At 40.4% G+C, this 21,325-nt stretch overlaps 1 protein-coding gene across 1 annotated transcript; it reads right to left on the bottom strand.

Annotated features, from left to right (window-relative positions):
* Window positions 1-5,982: 5,982 nt before the first annotated feature.
* On the bottom strand, window positions 5,983-18,066 carry APOR (apolipoprotein R). The gene is given in 4 exon segments (NM_213942.1): window positions 5,983-6,259; window positions 6,812-6,987; window positions 8,002-8,175; window positions 17,971-18,066. Coding segments are annotated over 4 exon segments (609 nt in total). The 5' UTR covers window positions 18,056-18,066; the 3' UTR covers window positions 5,983-6,085.
* Between the last annotated feature and the right edge of the window lie 3,259 nt (window positions 18,067-21,325).

The raw sequence follows: 21,325 nt of genomic DNA, 5'->3' as shown, positions 1-21,325 counted from the left end.
TTAATACTTTAATAGGAACTTCTTTTCCCCAAGTCCTGAGTTTTCTTTTTTTTTTTTTTTTTTTGTCTTTTTGTCTTTTTGTCTTTTTGCCATTTCTTGGGCCGCTCCCGCAGCATATGGAGGTTCCCAGGCTAGGGGTCCAATCGGAGCTGCAGCCCCCGGCCTACACCAGAGCCACAGCAACACAGGATCCGAGCTGCGTCTGCAACCTATGCTACAGCTCACAGCAATGCCGGATCCTTAACCCACTGAGCAAGGCCAGGGATCAAACCTGCAACCTCATGGTTCTTAGTCGGATTCGTTAACCACTGAGCCACGATGGGAACTCCCCCTTTTTTTTTTTTTTTTTTGTCTTTTCTAATAGACAACAAACAAACAAACATACAAACAAACTCAAAAACAGCAATTGATTCACTCTAGGAAACTATTCCAGAAACTATTCTGGCCTATGTTTATAGCACAGAAAAAGCTGCACTGAAAGTTAAGTGGTTGAGGATGATGAGGTTAGAAGAGAGGAAGATGGACTATGACTCTCGGAATATTTGCATGATGCCGGATTTGGGTCTCTAAGACCTAAAGACAAGTAGATAGAAGGCATGTGTGTTCTTTTTCATAAATTATTAACCCCAAGATTGAGTTTCCCTTAACCTTCTGGGACTACCTGGCTATTTACCCGGATCATTTATTAAAATTTGTCTCCTTGGGTGGACCAGATGAAAAAGCCAGCCTGGAAGAGAAAAACATATTTGGCTAATCAGAAGAGTAAGCTCTGGAAATTGTCCTCAAGAACTTCACTAGTCAGCTGACCTGGAATGACTCCTCCATACCAAGACTAGCCAAAATGCTTACCTCTCAAAAACAAATGAGAATAATTACTAAATATAACTAAATGAACTTCTTTGGAATACTGAAGAAAACAAAATTAAATTTCAACTTCCTATAGAGAAGACAAAAAAATAAATCTACTAAATGGTTGCTTCCTTTAGAAAGAGGAACCACGATGAAGAAATTTAAACGTTTAACCAGTAGTGTTATTAGCCTGCTTTTAATCTTGAAGCATTACATATGCCAGAACTCTGATTTTGATAAATGATCCTCAAAAAAACCTGTGACCTGGCTTTTACCTTCCTTATTGCACAGATGAGAAAACAGGTTAAAATAGATTAACTGTCCCCAAACGTTTCAGATAATTAGCAGTTAAGCCAAATTCTGAGCCCAAGACTGATTCTAAAATTCAAGATTTTTCTTTATGCCAAAAAATTTCCAGTTATGGGCCAAAAAATGTTCCCATTAGGACACTGAATCAGCCATTTGGGAGTAAATCAACACTGCTGGCCTTTACCCAATGGTATTCTCACCCTTCAGATGCTACTGGTGCTGCAGTTAAAGGCTGGGACCTGTAACCTTCTCTAGAGAATGTGCTTTTGGCTCATCCTGATGTACCTGGAGTTATGCCTTGCCCCCTAGGAGTAACCAACATGCAACTGATATTGAGGTACAAAAGCCATAATTCCTTCCCTCAAGTCTGGACAACTCTGGTTAAATCTACACTCCAAAGCATGCCATGGAAACACACACACACAAAAAAAACCACAAACAAGTGGAGTAAACAATATGCTACTAAGCAACCAATGAATCACTAAAGAAATCAAAGAAATTAAAAAATACCTAGAGACAAATGACAAGGTGATTCTCCACTTAACATGAGAATAGTTTCTGATAAGCTCCTTTCTCTCCCCCTCCTACTGCTATCGTTCCCCTACAGTTGTTTTGTTGTTTTGTTTTCATTTTGTTTTTTTATCTGAGGGGACAGCATCAAACATTTGCATGCATCTGAACCTGTTCTGGAGAGGCTGACCAAAGAGAGTTTGTACCACAAGTGGATCTAGGAAGCAAACTCTAAGAAAGGGATCCTAGAATTGGATCATTCCCAGCCAACTGGCAATCAAGACCCCATCACTGGGAATTTGTGAATTATTGATAGAACTGGCTTGCTGTATCATTGTTGCTATGTGCCTAGTAAACTCTCGTGGCACATAGATGGAGCAAAATGCATTAGCTGTGCAATACCTCTGACACTGGAGAAGCATAATGAAAGTAGCAATTGTAAGGATTTTGAAATGGGTGGCTGAGTACCACCTCCCTGAAAATGAAAACCCAATACGATCAATCACAGTTCAAATATATGTGTGAAAGCTTATTTGTGTTTAAAGAAAACCTTATTTCAGGTAGTTGGAGGCTAATCAAGTTAAGGAACAGGTGCAGGGTATAATCATAAAGAAATATTAGAACTTCAGCGCAAGTTCCTGTCGTGGCTCAGTGGCTTCACTAATCATCAAAGCAGTATGGTACAGGCACAAAAACAGACATATAGATCAGTGGAACAGGATTTTCATAGTGAGTGATAACTCATGTTATCCTTAAACCTAAAACTATTAGTATCATAAAGTTGAAGATTTACTAAAAATTATGATAACACATGATTAGGACTTGTTTACAGTCACTATTTGTTGGTCAAAAGAATTTTGAGGAAAACGTGTTTGTGTTTTGACCCTTTGCTTCCTTAATGAGGGAGAAAAATGGCAGCTCAATTCACTGTCTCTGTTCATATACAATGTTTTACCTGAAAATCTATGATTCATCAACTTTTAATCCCCAGGCTCTCTCAGAGAGACAATGAGTCACACACATATAGTTTGTTTCCATGTAGTCAGGGATTAATGTTTAGCAGCAGAAATTTTGTATTGGTCTTTTGTTCAGCTGTATTAGTACCAAAGAGCATCTCATATCACTCTTTTGTCTTTAAGGCTGCACCCGAGGCATATCGAGGTTGCCAGGCTAGGGGTCAAATCGAAGCTGTAACTGCCAACCTATACCACAGCCACAGCAATGCAGGATCCAAGCCACATCTGCAACCTACACCACAGCTCAGGGCAATGCCAGATCTGTAACCCACTGGGCAAGGCCAGGGATCGAACCTGCATCCTCATGGATGCTAGTCAGATTTGTTTCCACTGAGCCACAGCAGGAATTGCTCATGTAACTCTTTATTCATCATATAATATTCAGCACATACTGTGGGCACACCTTTAAGGGAACTACAATGATGAACCTATCAGAGAGGAAGAAGAATCATTCCACTTAAAACAAGGAGGCGAATGTGATGACTCTGCTTTCTAGGGATGGGAACAATCTCATCTTCCATGGTAGTAATTCCATTAATAAAGAATCAGGCAGGAGCCTGGAAAGTCCTTCTTAGGAGAAACTAGACAGCAGCAGAGAAGACATCAAGAAACCCTGTATTTCGGGTTTCCTCCGAATGTGTTAGGGGAAAAGCCAAGCTGCTGAAAGAAAGGCAGAAGTTCCTATCTTTTTCATGCAACAGTCAGAAGTGTATTTAGGTTAGACAGCAGCTCTGTCCAAAGAAGTCATCCATGGGTCCAGTCCCTTCCTCTTTGATGCTCCACCATCCCCGAGGGTGTTGTCCTCACCAGCATGGTGGAAGCTCACTCACAAGCACCCTGTCAGCATTTCAGCCCCCATAGGGTGAAAGAGGAAGCGGAAGATAAGCAGCTTCCTTTCAGAAAAGCAGCTTCCTTTCAGCTGCACCCTTTGGGAGGTTGCTCCAAGGGAGTCTCTTCCCAGGAACCATTTGCCCTGATAATAAAGAGGTGAGAGTAGTTTTCTTACTTAAACAAGTAGGGGAAAATGGAATCTGGAAAACAACAGCATAAGGTCTGGCCCCCCGTGTATATACGACTTAAATTAGTTTTTGTGTGCCTCACCCTTGAAAATGGACATATGATCAAGAATTATCATGGACAGAAATTTGCAGTGAATAAATTTCCAGAGAAACTATTATTAGCGTCCTCTGAGATCTCTGACTACTCTGCACATCCATAAAGAATAGAATACTTTTTTAAATGATAGGAGCTAAAATTGTCCAGGTACAATGTCAAAGATATAATCCCCAAAGACAGGAAGAAAATTTTATTTATTTATTTATTTAGTTAGTTATTTATTGCTTTTTGGGGCCCCACTCATGGCATATGGAAGTTCCCAGGCTAGGGGTCGAATTGGAGCTGCAGCTGCTGGCCTACAGCACAGCCACAGCAACACATGATCCGAACCATGTCTGCAACCTACACCACAGCTCATGGTAACACCAGATCCCTGACCCACTGAGCAATGCCAGATATCAAACCTGCATCCTCATGGATACTAGTCAGATTCGTTTCCACTGTGCCACAACAGAAACTCCAGGAAATAGGAAGAAAATTTAATAAAATTATAGGATTAACAAAGTGACTGAATATTTGCCCAGTAGGATACCCATAAAGAATAAAGACAAAAATAGAGAGGAAAAATAAAATCACTGAAGAAACTATATCAAATGTATAGACGCTATACAAAATATCTCTGAAAAAGTGAATTCAAGTTTCCCTGTAGACATTAGACATGAAGAAATCTTATAAAATCAATAATATAAATGACTTCTGACTTCTTCATCGCAATATTGAAAACTAACATACCAAGATGATACTCTTTAAAAGTTCTAAAGGAAAATTCATTTTAATCCAGTTTTGTACATTCAGCAGACACATCAATCAAGGATTCAGATGAGGACAGTTTAAACATTCAGGGGCTCAATATTTTACTTTCTATATGTCGTAACCTAGACATCTCCTTGAGGGTGTACTCCAGTAAAACGAGGCAATAAATCAAGAAAGAGGAGCACGTGAATCCAGGAAGCAAAGACCGAGTAGAAAGGCACGTAAGAGAATCCCCACCTCTGTTGAATATACTGAGCTGTATTGCACACACCTTCAGAGGGCAGGAAATATGGTTGAGCTCCTGTTAGCGACAATGATCCCCTCCACCCTGCTTCCTCTCTGGGGGTCCTCCCTTCCCCATCTTACTACCTACTCCCTCACAGTGCTTTCCGGGATCACTTCTAGGGACACTCCTTAATCGCAAATCCTTGATCAGAGGAAACCAAATTAAACATCAGTCAAAAGGAATGTCTAGTAGCAGGAGCAGACATTAGACCATGGATAGACACCGTCTATATTCTGTAGGGTTCTCCAGCAGGTCAAGCTCCTCTACAATGCCTTAAGTTTAGTGAAATCCTGCCACACAGCATTGTCTCATTGGAGTCCATTTGGGGATATTAACCACAGAGGCCAGTGTTCCCCATAGAGTTCTGTGTGCAAAAGAGAGATGGGAGAAACGAGGGAGCTGAGATACGGATGGGAGAGCTTTTAGAGGATGCAAGAGCAGGAAGACGTGGTGAATGGAAAGAATAAACGCCTCTGAATACTCCAAGACATAAATGTGATGGATATGGGGTTTCTCCTCATGTTGAGGATAGTTGCTCAAGCCATTTTATTTTTCTATCAAGGAAAATAAGAACAAAATCAGACCGAGGCTTTGGGAGCACACAGGTGGCTACTGAGTGGGCTTCCACGTATCAGGCTTTCAGAGGTTGTTCTCTGAGGATGGAGTCTGGGGGCCAAACATAGACTTAAATCCCCTTCTGGTGAGCAGAAGTCAATAGGGAGCATTAGTGAGGCAGAGGCCAAGTTCATGGGGATTGGGAAAAAGTCTGTCTGCTTCAAATAGGAACAGTGGACCAGGCTTTTGGCGTGTGTTGGTATTTAATCTAAACACATGAGGGATCTGTGTACGTGGAACTGTGTAGTAAAGGCAATCCAGGGAGATGTCTTAGTGTAAACACAAGTCCATATGTCCAAGGTTCCTACAATAAAATAAATGTATCAACTTTATGTGCGGGTTTGCTCATAGACCTCATTTCGCAGAGTGCTAATGACCACAATGACAAAATACTTTTGGATATAAAATTTTTAATCGAAAAAATTGTGTACTCTGTGTCCAGAAAAGCAAAAATTGAATCAGAAGATGGTCAATAATTCTACAATCTCTAAGCACTAATGATTAAGAAGTTACCCTTTCTAGATTATTGCTGCAGATGATGGTATAAAAAAGGTGGAAGAAGTGGTAAACAAGTGATCTACATTGGATTGAGAGCTGCAAGGCATGTTTTTCCTCCGCCTCTTTGGAAAAACTATATTGAGTACTTCGCTTTGGCTTTCTTTTCCTTATCTATCTGAAGCTCCAGTAGTTTAGTCTCCAGGGACAGCTTATACAGCTCCAGGGCCAATTTTATCTCCTCCAGGTTTGGGAGACACTGCATGAGTTTTTTGCCTTCATGCACTTGCTCACAGTCTTCGGGGTACTCCTAAAGGAAAAATAGGTGGTGAGTGGGCTGGAAAGGCTACTCTCTCAAAAATGAGGGAGGGGTGGTTCCTGCTGACAAAGGAGGGGCCAGAGATTAGGACCAAGACCCACCCCAGGACTCGTGGGTGAGCAGGAAAACCAAGAAAACCTCAGGCCCCACCATCATCTCCTTCAGCAGGATCCAGCTCTGCTCTGACACAGCCTCCCAGAAAGCCTCTGGGGGGACAGAGACTATTTCTGCTGACCATCCAGAAATGCAACAACAGTACGTTATGCAGTCTAGAAAAGTGAAGGCAGGAGTCAGAATGCCCAGGTCTCTGAGACCCTCCAATCCAAAGAGGTTCAGTTTTCCCTGTTTCTCAAGGGACAGCAGGAAAACTTGCCACTCCTATCTGACCAGGGGGCTTCAAGGCAAAAGTGAGAGGTCCTTTGAAGGACCCAGAAATGAAGCCTGCTGAGTAAGACATCACCTTTCCCAACAGGACAGTCCTTTGGGGAAGGCACCCATTTTGAGTTTGACAGCACAGAAACTTCCTTGGATTGTGCCACTTACCCATTCACACTTGGGCACCCGTGGGTGCCAGGTTCCGTCTTCTGTGCAAGTGATAATTTTGGGACCAACCAAACCATAGCCAGAGCCACACTGGACAATGACGTTTTCAGACTCAATATATTCATCCTGATCCACAGATAACTTTCCACGATCTATCTGTGGTTTCGGACACAAAGCTACAAAAAACAAATAAACAAAAAAACCCCATGATTTAAAGCAATTTGTACATCTGACAAAAAAATGTATGCATCTAGGGGACTAAGAATGAACTATATTTAAGTGTTGCTAATTGTTTTACCTTTATTTTCATCTTGAGAATAAAAACAATACTCATCAACATATTTATAGAGTATTGGCTATAGACCAGATCTGGCTATAGACCAGAACTTTATATAAGTATCTCATTTAAGTCTCCCTATTTGTCTAGGAGAAAGTGAGATACAGAGAAGTTAAACAACTTGCCCAAGGACATAACATTTTTAAATAACACACCAGAATATAAAAAGGGCCTATAACCCTAGATGCTAAGATATCAAAGCAACTATCTCTCATATCTTGATCCCTGAAAGGCACTAGATATGAAATTTTCCCTCTTGCCTATTAGCCTGCCTTGGGCAATGGAGGCAATGGTGACAAACACTCCCTGGAGTTGTGGACGACAAAGTGATATTAAACCTGTGTGCACATAACAATCAGACCCAATCTTGACTCTTGTCCCCACAACAGCTGGCAAACTAGGAGTCCCCACCACACACCCACACCCTGAGCTGGTGGTGTCCTGCACTGGCTCTGATGGAAATGCCTATGATTTCATGACACTTGGAATTAGCCCATGACAACCTACATTCCTACTAGACCAACTTCCCATGGAAATTTTGTACAGACCACAGCTACACTCAGATACAGGGTACTCCCTGTAGCATATTTCTGGAAATACACAAGAAATTGGGAATAGGGGCTGCCTCACAAAGGCTGAATTTTTCACCTAGGAAAAAGATCGAGGGGAGATTAATATTTCTCTGAGCCCTCTCTACTTTTTGTTTCTGGTACCATCAGAATGGAGTAACTATTTTCAATCAGTCCAATCAAATCAAATGGCTTTTTGCTGCCTCTGGCAGGGAAGAAATTGTGCTGTCAACGCTATCATGACAGTTCTACCCACTTAGCTCTGAAGAAGGAGCTGGAGTTACCTTTACATTGAGGGGCTGCAGGTGACCAGCGTGAAGAACGACAGGAGAGTCTGTCCTCTCCAACCAGAGTGTATCCTTCATCACATTTATATACAACCTCATCTTTTTTCATTCCAAATAGCCCAATAATTTGTGTATGATGTCCATGGGCAACCACAGGAGGATTATCGCAACCTTGAGGAGGGACCAAAACGTGAGAGAGCATCAGTGTATAGAATGCATCTAATAATACTTCCCGGAATGTGAGTGGTTTGGAGGCAGCTTCCTTCAATGCTTCCACATTCCTTGCCCAGAAGATCACCCAGCTAAACCCAGGACCTGTGCTGCCTTTCTGTAGGGCTGAGGCTGGGGAACCATAGAAAGGCTCCAATGAAATGACAAGAACTTAGGACTTCATCTTATTGACAAGTTCACGGCCCTTGATATTGTTTCAGAGCCATTTGGTCATGAAGGCTGGATTCCTCCCAGAGCCACGTTGTGTTAGCTCTACATTCCACTGATTTCAGGCTAAATTCAGAGATGTATATCTGAGAGACACTGTAAAGATGCAAAATCAATTCACAATCTCTGACACACTGCTCCCAAACAAACCTGTCCATCTATGCTCCCAAGAATATACCTACTGTCTTCTGAAATATTTTAGGAGTTCCTGCTGTGGCACAGTGAGTTAAGAATCTGACTACCATGGCTTAGGTCACTGTGGAGGTGTGGGTTTGACCCCTGGCCTGGTGCAGTGGGTTAAAGGATCTGATGTTACCATAGCTATGGCATCGGTTGTAGCTCTGACTCAGATTCAATCCATATGAAAGGAAGTTCCATGTGCGGTAGGTGCAAACATATGAAGAAAAAATAATAATAAAATTAAAATAAATAAAATATTTTAGAAAAGAGTCATATAAAGAATAAAAATGGTGATAAAGATGGCAGAGGAGTAGGATGTGGAGCTCACCTTCTCCCACAAACACATCAAAAACAATCATCTACATGTAAAATGATTCATACAGAACATCTATTGAACACTGGCAGAAGACCTCTGACTTCCAAAAGGGCAAGAAACCGTCCACATAACTGGGTAGAACAAAAAGGAAATACAAAGGGATAGAGAGAAGAGGGGAAAAAATGAATCATGAAGGGACCAGCACTCCTGAGAGGGAGCTGTAAATGAGGAAAGGAATCTGCACCCTGAGGGGCCACCTAACTGATGGGGAGATTAGCCAAGACAGAGCAGGAGCCTGAAAGCCTTGGAGAAAAACATAGTAGCTTATCTGAGGAGGAAAAAGCAGAGAGAGGTGCACATGCCACTGGTACCACCTTTGGGCACACCTCAGACTGACTCAGGCAGGCGCTGGGCATTGGGTTACAGAGATCAGTTCTGGGGAGAGGACTAGGATTGGCTATGTAGAAATAACCAGAGAGGGCTAGGGAGTGGTGCATCATAGCCAAAGGAATGCAGGAGGCCTGGGTGCACCAGAGTAGCAAGGCGCCATTGTTGGGGATGGCAAGTGGACAAGGAGTCTAACCACCATAGGACTCTCCCATGAATAGTTCTCAGGCAGTAAGGCACCTCTTGCACAGCCTATGGGAGGGGGGTGAGAGTAAACCACTGAAACTCTCTTGGACTCCAGAGGTGGGTACAGGCCACCATCATTGAAGCTTCCATGACCAGGAACAACCTGAGGCCCAGTCACATCGGGGGTCACTGCCACAGAGGGCCCTGAAACTGAGTGCCACCTATTGCCCTCACCTCCGTGGAAATGCACATGCCCCACTGTAGCCACTGGTAAGGGCTATGGGTGTTTCCTCCACCTCCTTGAGGGTCCCTGCCACCAAAGCCCAGAGACCAGGTGCTGCCACCCATTGCCCCCACCTCCCTGAAGGTGGGTGCAAGCCTTATAGCTTCACACCCCCTATCAAGGGGATAATAGCTTTCACACACTGAGGAAAGAGACAGCAAGCATCCAAATCAAAAAGAGCCCTCATGCCAAAAGAAAGAAAAAAGAAAATAAATAATAAGCCCTCACAAGCTATGCAGGGACAGTCCTGAATATAAATAGCTCTCTAAGACTATAGTAGATAATTGTTTTCTCTAAACTCACAGAGTAAGAAAAATATCAGCAAAATGAAGAAGCATAGCAAGCATTCCCAGTTAGAACAGGAGAATCCCCCTGAAGGAGCAAACACTGAAACAGACCTCTGAAGTCTAACAGACCTCTGCAGTCTAACAGACATCAAGTTTTAAAAGGAGGTAATGAAAATACTGAAGGAATTAATAATGGCTGTCAAGAGTAACACAAATTACTTTTAAAAGGGGCAGAAACTATAAGGAGGAGCCAAGAAAAAATAGAAAATTCATTTGCAGAAGTGAAAGCTGAGTTAAAGGAATTGAACAGCAGAATGAATAATACAGAGGAATAAATAAGTGACTTGGAAGATAGAATAATGGAAATCATCCAAATCAGGACAGCAGAGAGAAAGACAAATTTAAAAAGAAAAAATGAAAGCAATATAAGACATCTATGGGGTAATACAAAGCAGGCCAATCTATGCATAATAGGGATTTTGGAAGGAGAAGAAAAAGAAAAGGGGATTGAAAATATATTTGAAGAAATTATGGCTAAAACCTTCCAAATCTAAAGAAAGAAACAGATATCTAGATATAGGAAGCACAGAGGGCCCGAAGCAAGTTGAACCAAAACAGACCTATGCCAAGATATACTAAAATAAAAATGGCAAAAGTAAAAGATGAGAGGATTCTAAAAGAAGCAAGAGAAAAAAAAGAGTTAATTATAAGTGAACCACCATAAGACTATCAGCTGATTTCTCTACAGAAACACCACAGGCCAGAAGAGAGTGGCAAGACACATTCAAAGTTCTAAAAGAGAAAAATTTGCAACCTAGAATACTCTAACCAGCAAGATAATCTTTTAAAATATAAGGAGAAATAAAGAATTTCTCAAACGAAAACTAAAAGAATACAGCAATACTAAACTTATCCTGAAAGAAATACTGAAATGCCTCCTCTAAATAAGAAAGAAATAAGAAGATATAGGGTGGAAATCACAACTGGAAAGTAATCACTTAAATAAGCCAATATGCAGATCAAAAAGGAAAAAAAAAGTATTTGTGAAAGTGATGGTAAACATAAGGAACAACAAAAGGATAAAGAAGAAGATGTCAAAAAAGGACATCAAAATCACGAAATGTGGGGAAGGAGGGTAAAAAAAATCTAGACTCCTTTTATTAGAATGTGTTTGATTCTATATGACTATCAGTCTAAAGTAAGCAGATACAGGATTCAGTTAACATATTTGAAAAAGAGGGCAACCATAAATCAAAAACAAACAATAGATTCACTAAAACCAAAAAAGAAGAGGACAAAAGCATGAAATAAAAGGAAATCATCCAACCTAAACAAGAAAAAGTAAGAAATGAAAGAGAAACATAGAATCAACTGAAAAAAAAAAGGTTTAAAAAAGCAATAAATACATATTTATCAATAATTTCCTTAAATGTCAATAGGCTGAATGCTTGAATCAAAAGACATAGAGTGTCAGACTGGATAAAAAGACAAGAGCCTACAATAGGTTGCCCACAAGAGACTCACCTTAGGGCAAAGGACACATATAAATTGAATGCAAGGGGATGGAAAAAGCTAGTTCATGCAAATGGAAAAGAAAAGAAAGCAGGAATTGCAATACTCATATCAGACAAAATAGACAAAAGGTATCCAAATTGGAAGAGAAGTGGTAAAATTTTTGCTATATGCAGATGACATGATTCTATATATAGAAAACCCTGAAGGCTCCACACAAAATTACTTGAACTGATCAGCAAATTCAGCAAAGTAGCAGGATACAAGATTAACATTCAGAAAGCAGTTGCATTTCTGTATACTAACCATGAAATATCAGAAAAAGAATATATAAAAATATCTTTTAAAATCACACCAATAGGGAATGTAAATTGGTACAAACACTATGGAAAACAGTCCTCAGGAAACTTAATATATAACTACCATATAATCCAGCAGTCCCACTCCTGGATGTATATTCAGACAAAATTTTCCTTGAAAAAAAATACATGCACCTTTATGTTCATTCCTGCACTATTTACAATAACCAAGACATGGAAACAACCTAAATGTCCATGGACAGAAGAATGGATTAAGAAGATGTGGTGCATATATACAATGGAATACTACTCAGCCGCAACAAAGAATGAAATGATGACATTTGCAGGAACATGGATGCATACAAAGTGAAGTAAGCCGTAACAAAGAATGAAATGATGACATTTGCAGGAACATGGATGCATACAAAGTGAAGTAAGTCAAGAAGAGAAAGACAAATGCCATATGATATCACTTATATCATATTAAAAAGAGAAGGACAAATGCTATATTTTAGATATGAGGAATCTAAAATATGACAGAAATGAACCTATATACAAAGGAGAAAGAGACTCACAGACAAGAACTGAGTTGTGGTTGCCATGGGGGAGGGGGAGGGGAAGGAGTGGGATGGACAAGGAGTTTGGGGTTAGTAGATGCAAACTATTACATTTAGAATGGGTAAGCAATGAGGTCCTCCTGTATAGCATAGAGAACTATATCCAATCCCTTGGAATAAATCATGATGGAAGATAATATAAGAAAAACTATACACACACACACACACACACAACCAGATCACTTTGCTGTACAGCAGAAATTGGCACAACATTGTAGATCAACTATACTTTAATTTAAAAATGTGAAAAATAAAGAGTAAAAATGATGGCATACATGTTGGCATAATAGGCATGACACGACATGGAGCTGAGCACCTCTCTGAAAGGGAACACTGTCAGGGTCCACAAACACTGCCTGAGAAATATAAATAAAACATTGGGAATGTCAGGTAAAATATTACCATCATAGACTATAATATTTTACAATATATTCCTGTAAGTACTATCCAAGGGGGCCTCCTCGAGGCATGGAAAATGTGATGCCCACAATAAGTGAAATTCTAATGCTGAAACTGCCATGGCAGGGATAGAAGGAGGGATTAAGTAACTCAGAAAGTGAGCATGCTGAAGTCGATATATCACACACATGGTGGAAACCCCAACAGATGATTATGTTGCCTGGGATGGCGTAGAGAATACATTTACCAAGGTCAGAAGGAATTCTCCAATGAAAGGAGCCCCAATGTCAAGGCCAGACCTGATGATAGGAATGCCATTAACGAACAAGCTTCAGGAGTTCGCCGTGGCACAGCGGAAATGAATCTGACTAGGAACCATGAGGGTGCAGGTTCTATCCCTGTTCTTGTTTAGTGGGTTAAGGATCCAGCATTTCTGTGAGCTGTGGTGTAGGTTGCAGACACGGCTTGGATCCTGCATTGCTGTGGCTGTGGCCTAGGCTGGCAGCAGTAGCTCTGATTAGACCCTTAGCCTGGGAACTTACATATGCTGTGGGTGTGGCCCTACAAATAGCAAAGAAGCAAACAAAAAATAAGCTTCGCTTTGAGCAGTAGAAGTCTGACAAGTGTTCGTATGCTTTAGAAGCGAAGTAAATGTAACTATCACAATATGTGGCAAATTAGAGAGACACTCAGAGGTGCCTCAGAGTTAGGAAGATGGTTAAAAGAGCGTGGCATTCATAAGGGTAAAAATAGACAAGCTACCAACCAAGATACTACTCAACTTGTACATTAAAAGATAGTACAGGAGACTGATGGCATTTGGTCCAATAGCAAGTGTTAGTACTCTGCTTAGTTTCTAGACCTGTGCCAGTAGTCAGGTCTGGAGATCATCAACTGAAGAAAAAGACAATTTCCAGAAGTAAAGATACTACAGCACCTCGGAAAGTATGCACAGTAGTGAATGCCCTAGTCTTCCAAAAGACCTCTGTCTATTTAAACAGGTAACCGTGCATGCATGAGAGATGCACAATAATCCAAGGATTATTGGACAGAGAGCTTGACCTGACATGGACCTAGAACCATCGTGGCCCCCCTGTTACACTACTTGGTGGCCATTTCCATTATCTTTGAAAGGATAAATGGGAGAGACAAAACTGGTCACAGGCACAAGCCCCATACTGGGTTCTTGGCCTATGAGGTAAGAGCTCTCTTATCCAAGACGGCCCAGTAGAAGACATTTATGCTACCTATATCCTCCCCCTTGAGGAAAAGAAGGTAGGGTTTTTTTTAAAAAATCATGTACCAAGGGGTAGGAAAAAGGTAGAAATTAGTGCCACTCTTAAAGAACTGAAGATTCAGGAGTGGTCATCATATCTCCATGTACTTCACCAGTGTGTCTACTACAAAAGTTAGGATTCTGGAGAAGTACAGTAGACTCTTGAAAACCCAACAGCGTTTTAGCCCCTACTGTAGCCACTGCATCAGATATGGTATCTTTGCTAGAACAGATTTATGTGGCTTTGGGTAAATGAGGCCACTGATTCAGCAGAGGCCTCCTTCCCATCCCTATCAGAAAAGAGGGCCAGGTCACGAACGGTTGTGTACCCGTGGAAGGGTCAAGATCATCTATTTGCATGTTTAGCCCTTGGCCATGGTAACTCTCCTGCCCTGTCATAATAGAGTCTGAAGGTATCAGGACCATGTGGACATCCACAGACTATCACATTGATCCAGCATATCAATGGCATCATGTTAAATCTACTGAACAAGCAAGAGGAATGATGATGATCCAGAGTCTGGGAGAGAGAGAAAGAAGAAAAGAAGCTCAGAAAGGCAGGTTCAGGAATTCCCTGATGGCCCAGTGGGTTAAGGTTCTGGTGTTATAACTCCTATTTCTCTGGTCACTGCTGTGGTGGGGGTTCCATCCCTGGTCCAGGAACTTCCACATGTCCTGGATGAGGCCAAAAAAACAAAATGAAAAGAAAGACAGGTTCAAGTATATTTGGGCAGATCTTATACTGTAGGTAAAGGCATATGGACAAGTAGAAAGGAAGAGAATAAATACCAAGAAATAAAAGGTAATAATTGAGAAGTATAGCTTATCTATTAGACGTGGCCTATTTTCATGGATTCAGAAAAGAAAAGAAAACCAGAAAGTCAATAGTATGGGGGAAAAAAATTGGGGGAAAGAAGAAAATTGTAACGGGGACAATGCTTTTTAACAAATTCATCTACTCTGAGAGTCATGCAGGGTATACAATGTATGGTATGTACAGTATAAATGCCATGTATAAATAATCTAGTCGTTTCATGTATTATCTCATCCAATCATCCCAGATGCCCCTAAAACATCCACATGAACATCTTCTCCACTTTTCATAGCAGAAAATAGACCCAGGAAGAGGTTAAGTATCTTGTTCCAAGGAGAGCAGTTAGTGAGTACCAAAGAAAGAATCCTGAGGTCTGCCTTGCTCAAAAGTCCGTATTCTTGGAGTTCCCATCATGGCTCAGTGGTTAACAAATCTAACTAGGAACCATGAGGTTGTAGGTTCAATCCCTGGCCTCGATCATTGGGTTAAGGATCTGGTGTTGCCGTGAGCTGTGGTGTAGGTCGCAGACGCGGCTCGGATCCCGCATTGCTGTGGCTCTGGCATAGGCCAGTGGCTACAGCTCTGGTTAGACCCCAGCCTGGGAACCTCCATCTGCTGCGGGTGCGGCCCTGGAAAAGACAAACAAACAAACAAAGTCCATATTCTTTATGACTTCAGAATACACTCTCTAGCAGTTATTTAGTAGTCTATAGATACTCTCCATATTTATAATTTTTCCTTTTTGAGAGCAGGGAATGTGTAAGTATCTTTGTGTGACTTTGTGACTCCAAAACAGTGTTCCCTATGCACACGTTTAGGATTCACAGATGGCATTTTTTAAGCTTAAAATCAAACACATTAATAGAAAATGTCTTTTAAAAAATTAACCCAACAGGAATTTCTATCATGGGTCAGTGGAAATGAACCTGACTAGTATCCATGAGGATGCAGTTTTGATCCTAGGCCTCGCTCAGTGGGTTAAGGATCCAGCATTGCTGTGGCTGTGGTGTAGATCGCAGATGTGGCTCAGATCTGGCATTGCTATGGCTGTGGTGTAGGCCAGCAGCTACAGCTCCAATTCGAACCCTAGCCTGGGAAGCTCCATATGCTGTGGGTGCGGCCCTTAAAAAAAAAAAAAAAGAAAAAAAAAAGAAATTAACCCAGCAAATACTTATGTAAATTGATCCCTATGTCTCCAGCAGACATGGATGCACATGCTTGCAATATTGTAAGAAAAATAAGTCATCACCACTGAATAACAAAACCATAGTCAGTTTATAACAATCAGTCAGTTTATAACATTCCTTGTCCAGAGACAAGGAATGCCAAGCAATGGGTTTAAAGGAAGGAAAGACAAAACCAAAGGGGAAAGGATAGGATGACATTTCCCAGAGGAAACTGGAAGTATATTTAAAGTTTGGTTTTAAAAAAATTGTTCTGATGGCTGAGATGCAGGCAGAGATTTTGTCTTAGAGTGATGATTTGAGCAAAGGCTTAGAGGCAACAGAAAGTTTTCAATAAAGGATAAAAAAGAGGTAAGCTCAGGAACCCGAGTGAGATGGATTTGGGCCTATCTTCCTTACCGTGTCAGCAGTAAGGTGGGATTTTGAGGGAATTAAAAAGGAGAGGATAAATACAAAGAAACCTGAGGGAATCATGACCTGTCTCTGTGACTTATTGGATGAAATCTACCTTTACTGGCTCTTGAAGGAAGAGGGGTCGTGGAAGGTCAAGGTAATGTGCTCAAGAGAGACAAGGACAGTGTTGGAGTTCGGAGAGCTTTGGAAGAATAACGGATTAGCCATTTCAATTTCCGAGAGTAGGATCACCCAGAGTATGTGAATTATTTTACCTCACCTTAAAATTTCCCTCAAGGGATCCATCATTATGATGTAAAAAAACTTCCAAAGTAAAATAGTTTTTTGAACCCCCTCCTCTGTAGTAAAATAACTGTGAAGTCATTCTGAGACATTAAGAAAGTCCATAAAGCCTGAGGAGCATGAGAACATTCCTGGGCATTAAAAATTAATCTTGGCAAAGGATAATAAGGTGGCATTTTGGGAATCCACATTCCCTGTGCTTGGCATATGATCCTTGCATCATCGAAACTGGGAAAATGCACTGTATCCCATGAATAGGAAACAGAGTCCCCATTGAAATGAACAGAACTATTGGTGAAATCTCTTCTCAGTTGAGCGACTTTGCCATTCTATGCAAATTTGCCATTCTATGCAAAATGCTCTATGTTAAATGCTCTAATAGATGATATAAGAGATGTGTAGGTAAATACTTTTAAGATATTCTTAGAAATTCTTTCTTTAGAAGACATCACAATGGCAAATGAATAAAAATGTTACTATTTGTGGCATGTTCCCATTTACAAACTAAAGCAATTGCTCATATCTGCATTTCTAACAAGAACTAACCTAGTGAGACCTGCAGGTCCTTGCAAACCCTTTCAGTGCTCACTGGTTAGAGACAATGAATCCCTAACTTGCAATATAAGACCTTTCATTTATATAATGTTTTTAGTTTATACAGTGTTTTATAATTTTACTCTAGTAAATTCACTCATTATTTGCAGTGATGTAAAATTTTACTTTCTGGATAGCAAAAGTTTTCTGCTAAACCATTCATGAAATTAAAAAAAAAAACCCTATAGAAACATCAATTCTTTAAGAATTTAGGTGGATCCACTTAAATACAGTACATTAATATAAAAGTCAAAAGATTTTTCTCTATGGCTAGATTAGCTTCTCAAGGATTTGTAATATTTTTCTTTCCAAGTAATTATAACCTATATCAGAAGGACTAAAACTATTTGAATGTATTTCTTAATTAAATACTTCATTGTACTTCAAAATTGCACTGAATGAGAGACACTTGGTTATATTTAACCAATTTTTATTCAGAGATTCTTCTCCATACCTTGATTTAAATGCTCCCTTCTTCCCTCCCACCTCTGTACTCACCACACAGGACAGGTGTGCAGTGCAGGAGAAACAGGACCCCAAGGAGGCACAGTGCTGGGAAAATTCTCTGTAAATTGGGAGGCATGGTGCAGAGTCTCAGATTCAGTGTCCTCAGACGCCTTGAATCAGTCTGAAGTGGAAACTCTAAGTCAGTGGTAAATTGACGCCTGACCCAAGGAACTCAATCTGGGCAAGGCCACAGCTATGAGTCACCCAAGGGAAGAAGCAGAATGGAGTCAATCAGGTACTGGACAGGACCTGAGGGGGACAATCCAATGAAGTTCCAGGTCTTAGGGAGAATGATGTAAGGGCAATTTACAATCTTAGCCCTGTGACTTTCTCACTGTCCTGGCTTGTCTGCCTATAGACACCACGTCTCCTTCAGTAATCAAGAAACACTAGGAAAATGATCTAATGTGTGTGGCAGTTGCTTCAGGGAACAGGGAGAGCTGCTGAGGTAGGTTCTTTACCATCTGTCAGGGGTGTTAGAACTTCATTCACTAGTATGAATTCCCAGTAGGAAGGCAGGATTGCAAAAGATTTATGGCTAAATTTTCTCCCTAAATTCTTCACAGACTATTTGGAATAGAAGAGGCATGCAAGTCTACAATTGTGAAAAGATAAAAATACAGTCCAAATAACAATTCGTCCCTCAGAATTTGTTTCCTTGAGTAGCTATAGCACCAATTCATCAACTTTGGGCTTAGACTAGTTGGAGAACGAAGGGAAGTTTCTCAGACTGTTGTTACAGCACAGATACAGTCAAATTAAAGGGAAGAGAATTTGTCCAACTTCAAGAACTTCTGCGTTGCACTTTATATCTCTGGAAAAAAGCACTAAATGATTAGGTGCAAAAGACATATTTGTTAACTTCAGGACTTATTAATAAGTCTTTCACTCAGATTATTTCTTTCAGTATCTGCAAAGGGCACAGGTGAAGTTGGAAACCTGGACTTCATGTTTTCCCCCTTGGACAAGCTGTGGATATTTGCCACTTGGAGATACACTGATACATAGATATTCACCCACAAGAGATGGTGAGCACCGGAAAATGTCCAAAAGTGACCTTCACCACCCAGCTGATCTGTAATGAGTGCAAAATGAAGCAAACACCAATCAAATTGCTTAGCTCTCAAAAATAAAGAGGAACATTCCCCAGAAATAAATGAGTGGACTCCTCTCAAATATTGATGACAGCACAATTAAATCATTTTATAAAGAGGAACTAGAATAAAATCTGAGTATGTCAGATAATAAAAGAGAGAATTGAAATAATTTAACAGAAGGTTGTTTTTCTTTTAAGAACTTCTGCTTATTAATCATATGCCAAACTTTTATATAAATCATTGCATTTAATTTCTTTAAGCAATGCTATAACATAGGTATTCTAGCCCTGTTTGACAAATGAGGAAACTGATTCAGAAAAACTTGAGTATCCTCTTCTTAAAACTTTTCTCGTCAATGGCCAAGTCAGATTCTGAGTCCAAGACTAATTTGAATTCCCAGTTCTTTCCACTGTGCCAAACTATTTTTCATTGAATAGGCTGGAATCAGATTACAAAGTTTTCTTGCACAGAACTCTGAACCTATCAGTTAGAAGAATATGCCTAGAAATCTTCTGTTTCTACTGTGGACATCTGTACTTTTAGTAATTTTTTTGAATTGCTCTGGGTTTTGGTTACAGAAGTGTGCTTACTTTGAGAATGCAGAAAGTCCTGTGCCTGTTCTGTTGATAGAGTGGGTAAGCATGTTGGGATGTGGAATAAAAGCGTTCAGGCAAAAGTAATAGCATAAACACATTTTGAAAAGATGCCATACTGCCCCTCTCTCAACAGATTGGATCCCTATATGATCTACCAAGAATTAGCCCTGTAGCCTAGTCACAAAACTCAATAACTCAGGCCTTAGTCTCTAAATAGCTTTAAAGAATGGTTTGAGACTAGAATGGGCTCTGCTATTTTCAGCTTGGAAATTCTAAGTTTGTGCAAAAGAGTGAAGAAAATAGATACTTATTTCTTAAATAAAGGGCAGAAGGATAGAAACAGGTTGAAAAATCTCAAGGGAAGAAATCCTACTTCTATGGCCCAACTCACCATAAAAAGATCACACCAACACCTGCTGAATAAACAAAATGTGAATGAATAAGAATCTGCTATTTGCCTTAGCCAGCCAAGAAGCTGTCCTTGAGATGAGGATTTGAGCGCAATACACTTACCCGAGAGGTAATTCTAGAGTGCATTAATAAAGGGCTAGGGATGGAAAAATGCAAGGGAAGAAAATGAACCCAGCTTGCACTGGCGAGCAGGCATGTTCTGGCAGGGCCTGGGGAAGGGGAAGAGAGATGCAATTTGCTACAACCACTTTGGAAAACTGCTAAACAATCACCTACATATCTCTTGTAACCCAGCAATTCCATCCTTAGGTATTTGTGCAACAAAAATACATATGTTCATCCAAATACATGTGCAAAAATGCTCAGAGCTAAAAAAATGGAAAAGAAACCACATGTCCATTAACAGTAGGCTAAATGCATAAACTGTACTATATTCACGCAATGGTAAAATACTTAACAGAAATGGAAGTGAATAAATCTCGACTATATACAATATAGATGACTCTCACAAATATAATATTTGGGGGGAAGACATGAAAGAAAGAATGAATCATGTACAATTTCATTTCTATAAAGAGGTACATAAAAGCAATTTGTACTGTTCAGAATGAGGAGAGTGGAGCATGATAATGTGAGAAAAAGAATGTGTATATGTATGTGTGACTGGGTCACCTTGCTGCACAGTAGAAAATTGACAGAACACTGTAAACCAGCTATGACGGAAAAAAATAAAAATTATTAAACACAATGAGGATAGTAGAATACATTGTAGAGATAAACAGTAAGAAAGTAACTAACTAGATGGGGTCACCAAAGGACATCTGTACTTTCAGTATTTTTTATTATTATTATTGCCCTGGTTTCTAGTTACAGAAGTGTACTTACTTTGAGAACCCAAAAAGTTTTCCAGGGACTTGGAGTCAGCTGCATCTAGTTGGACCTGAGCTGGTTGAGACTGGATAGGACAGCAGACCCTTCAATTGGATGCCTTTTGAATTCGCAGGGGCCCATAGCTTAGTTATGCCTGTGCAGATGACAATTATCACTGCTATTCCCAACCACTTTCCTCCACACTCCCTGTGCTCCCTGTGCTTCAGACTGCCCTGCTCTCTTTATTTTTATCTCCTAAATACTCAAGCCCCTTGCCTTCAGGGAGGCAGATTTGAGGTTTCTTCTCCCATCTCCTCGTAAGCTTTGGTTTGCTGTGTACATGGAGCAAAAGGAACGAGGTTCAGTAACAGC

The sequence above is a fragment of the Sus scrofa genome, chromosome 9 (genome assembly GCF_054392235.1).
Source record: "Sus scrofa isolate SSC_HxYL_T2T_F1_AM1 chromosome 9, Sscrofa_HxYL_maternal_Yorkshire_Landrace_v2.0, whole genome shotgun sequence".
NCBI classification, from domain to species: domain Eukaryota; kingdom Metazoa; phylum Chordata; class Mammalia; order Artiodactyla; family Suidae; genus Sus; species Sus scrofa.
This window is presented reverse-complemented; position numbering and strand designations above follow the sequence as displayed.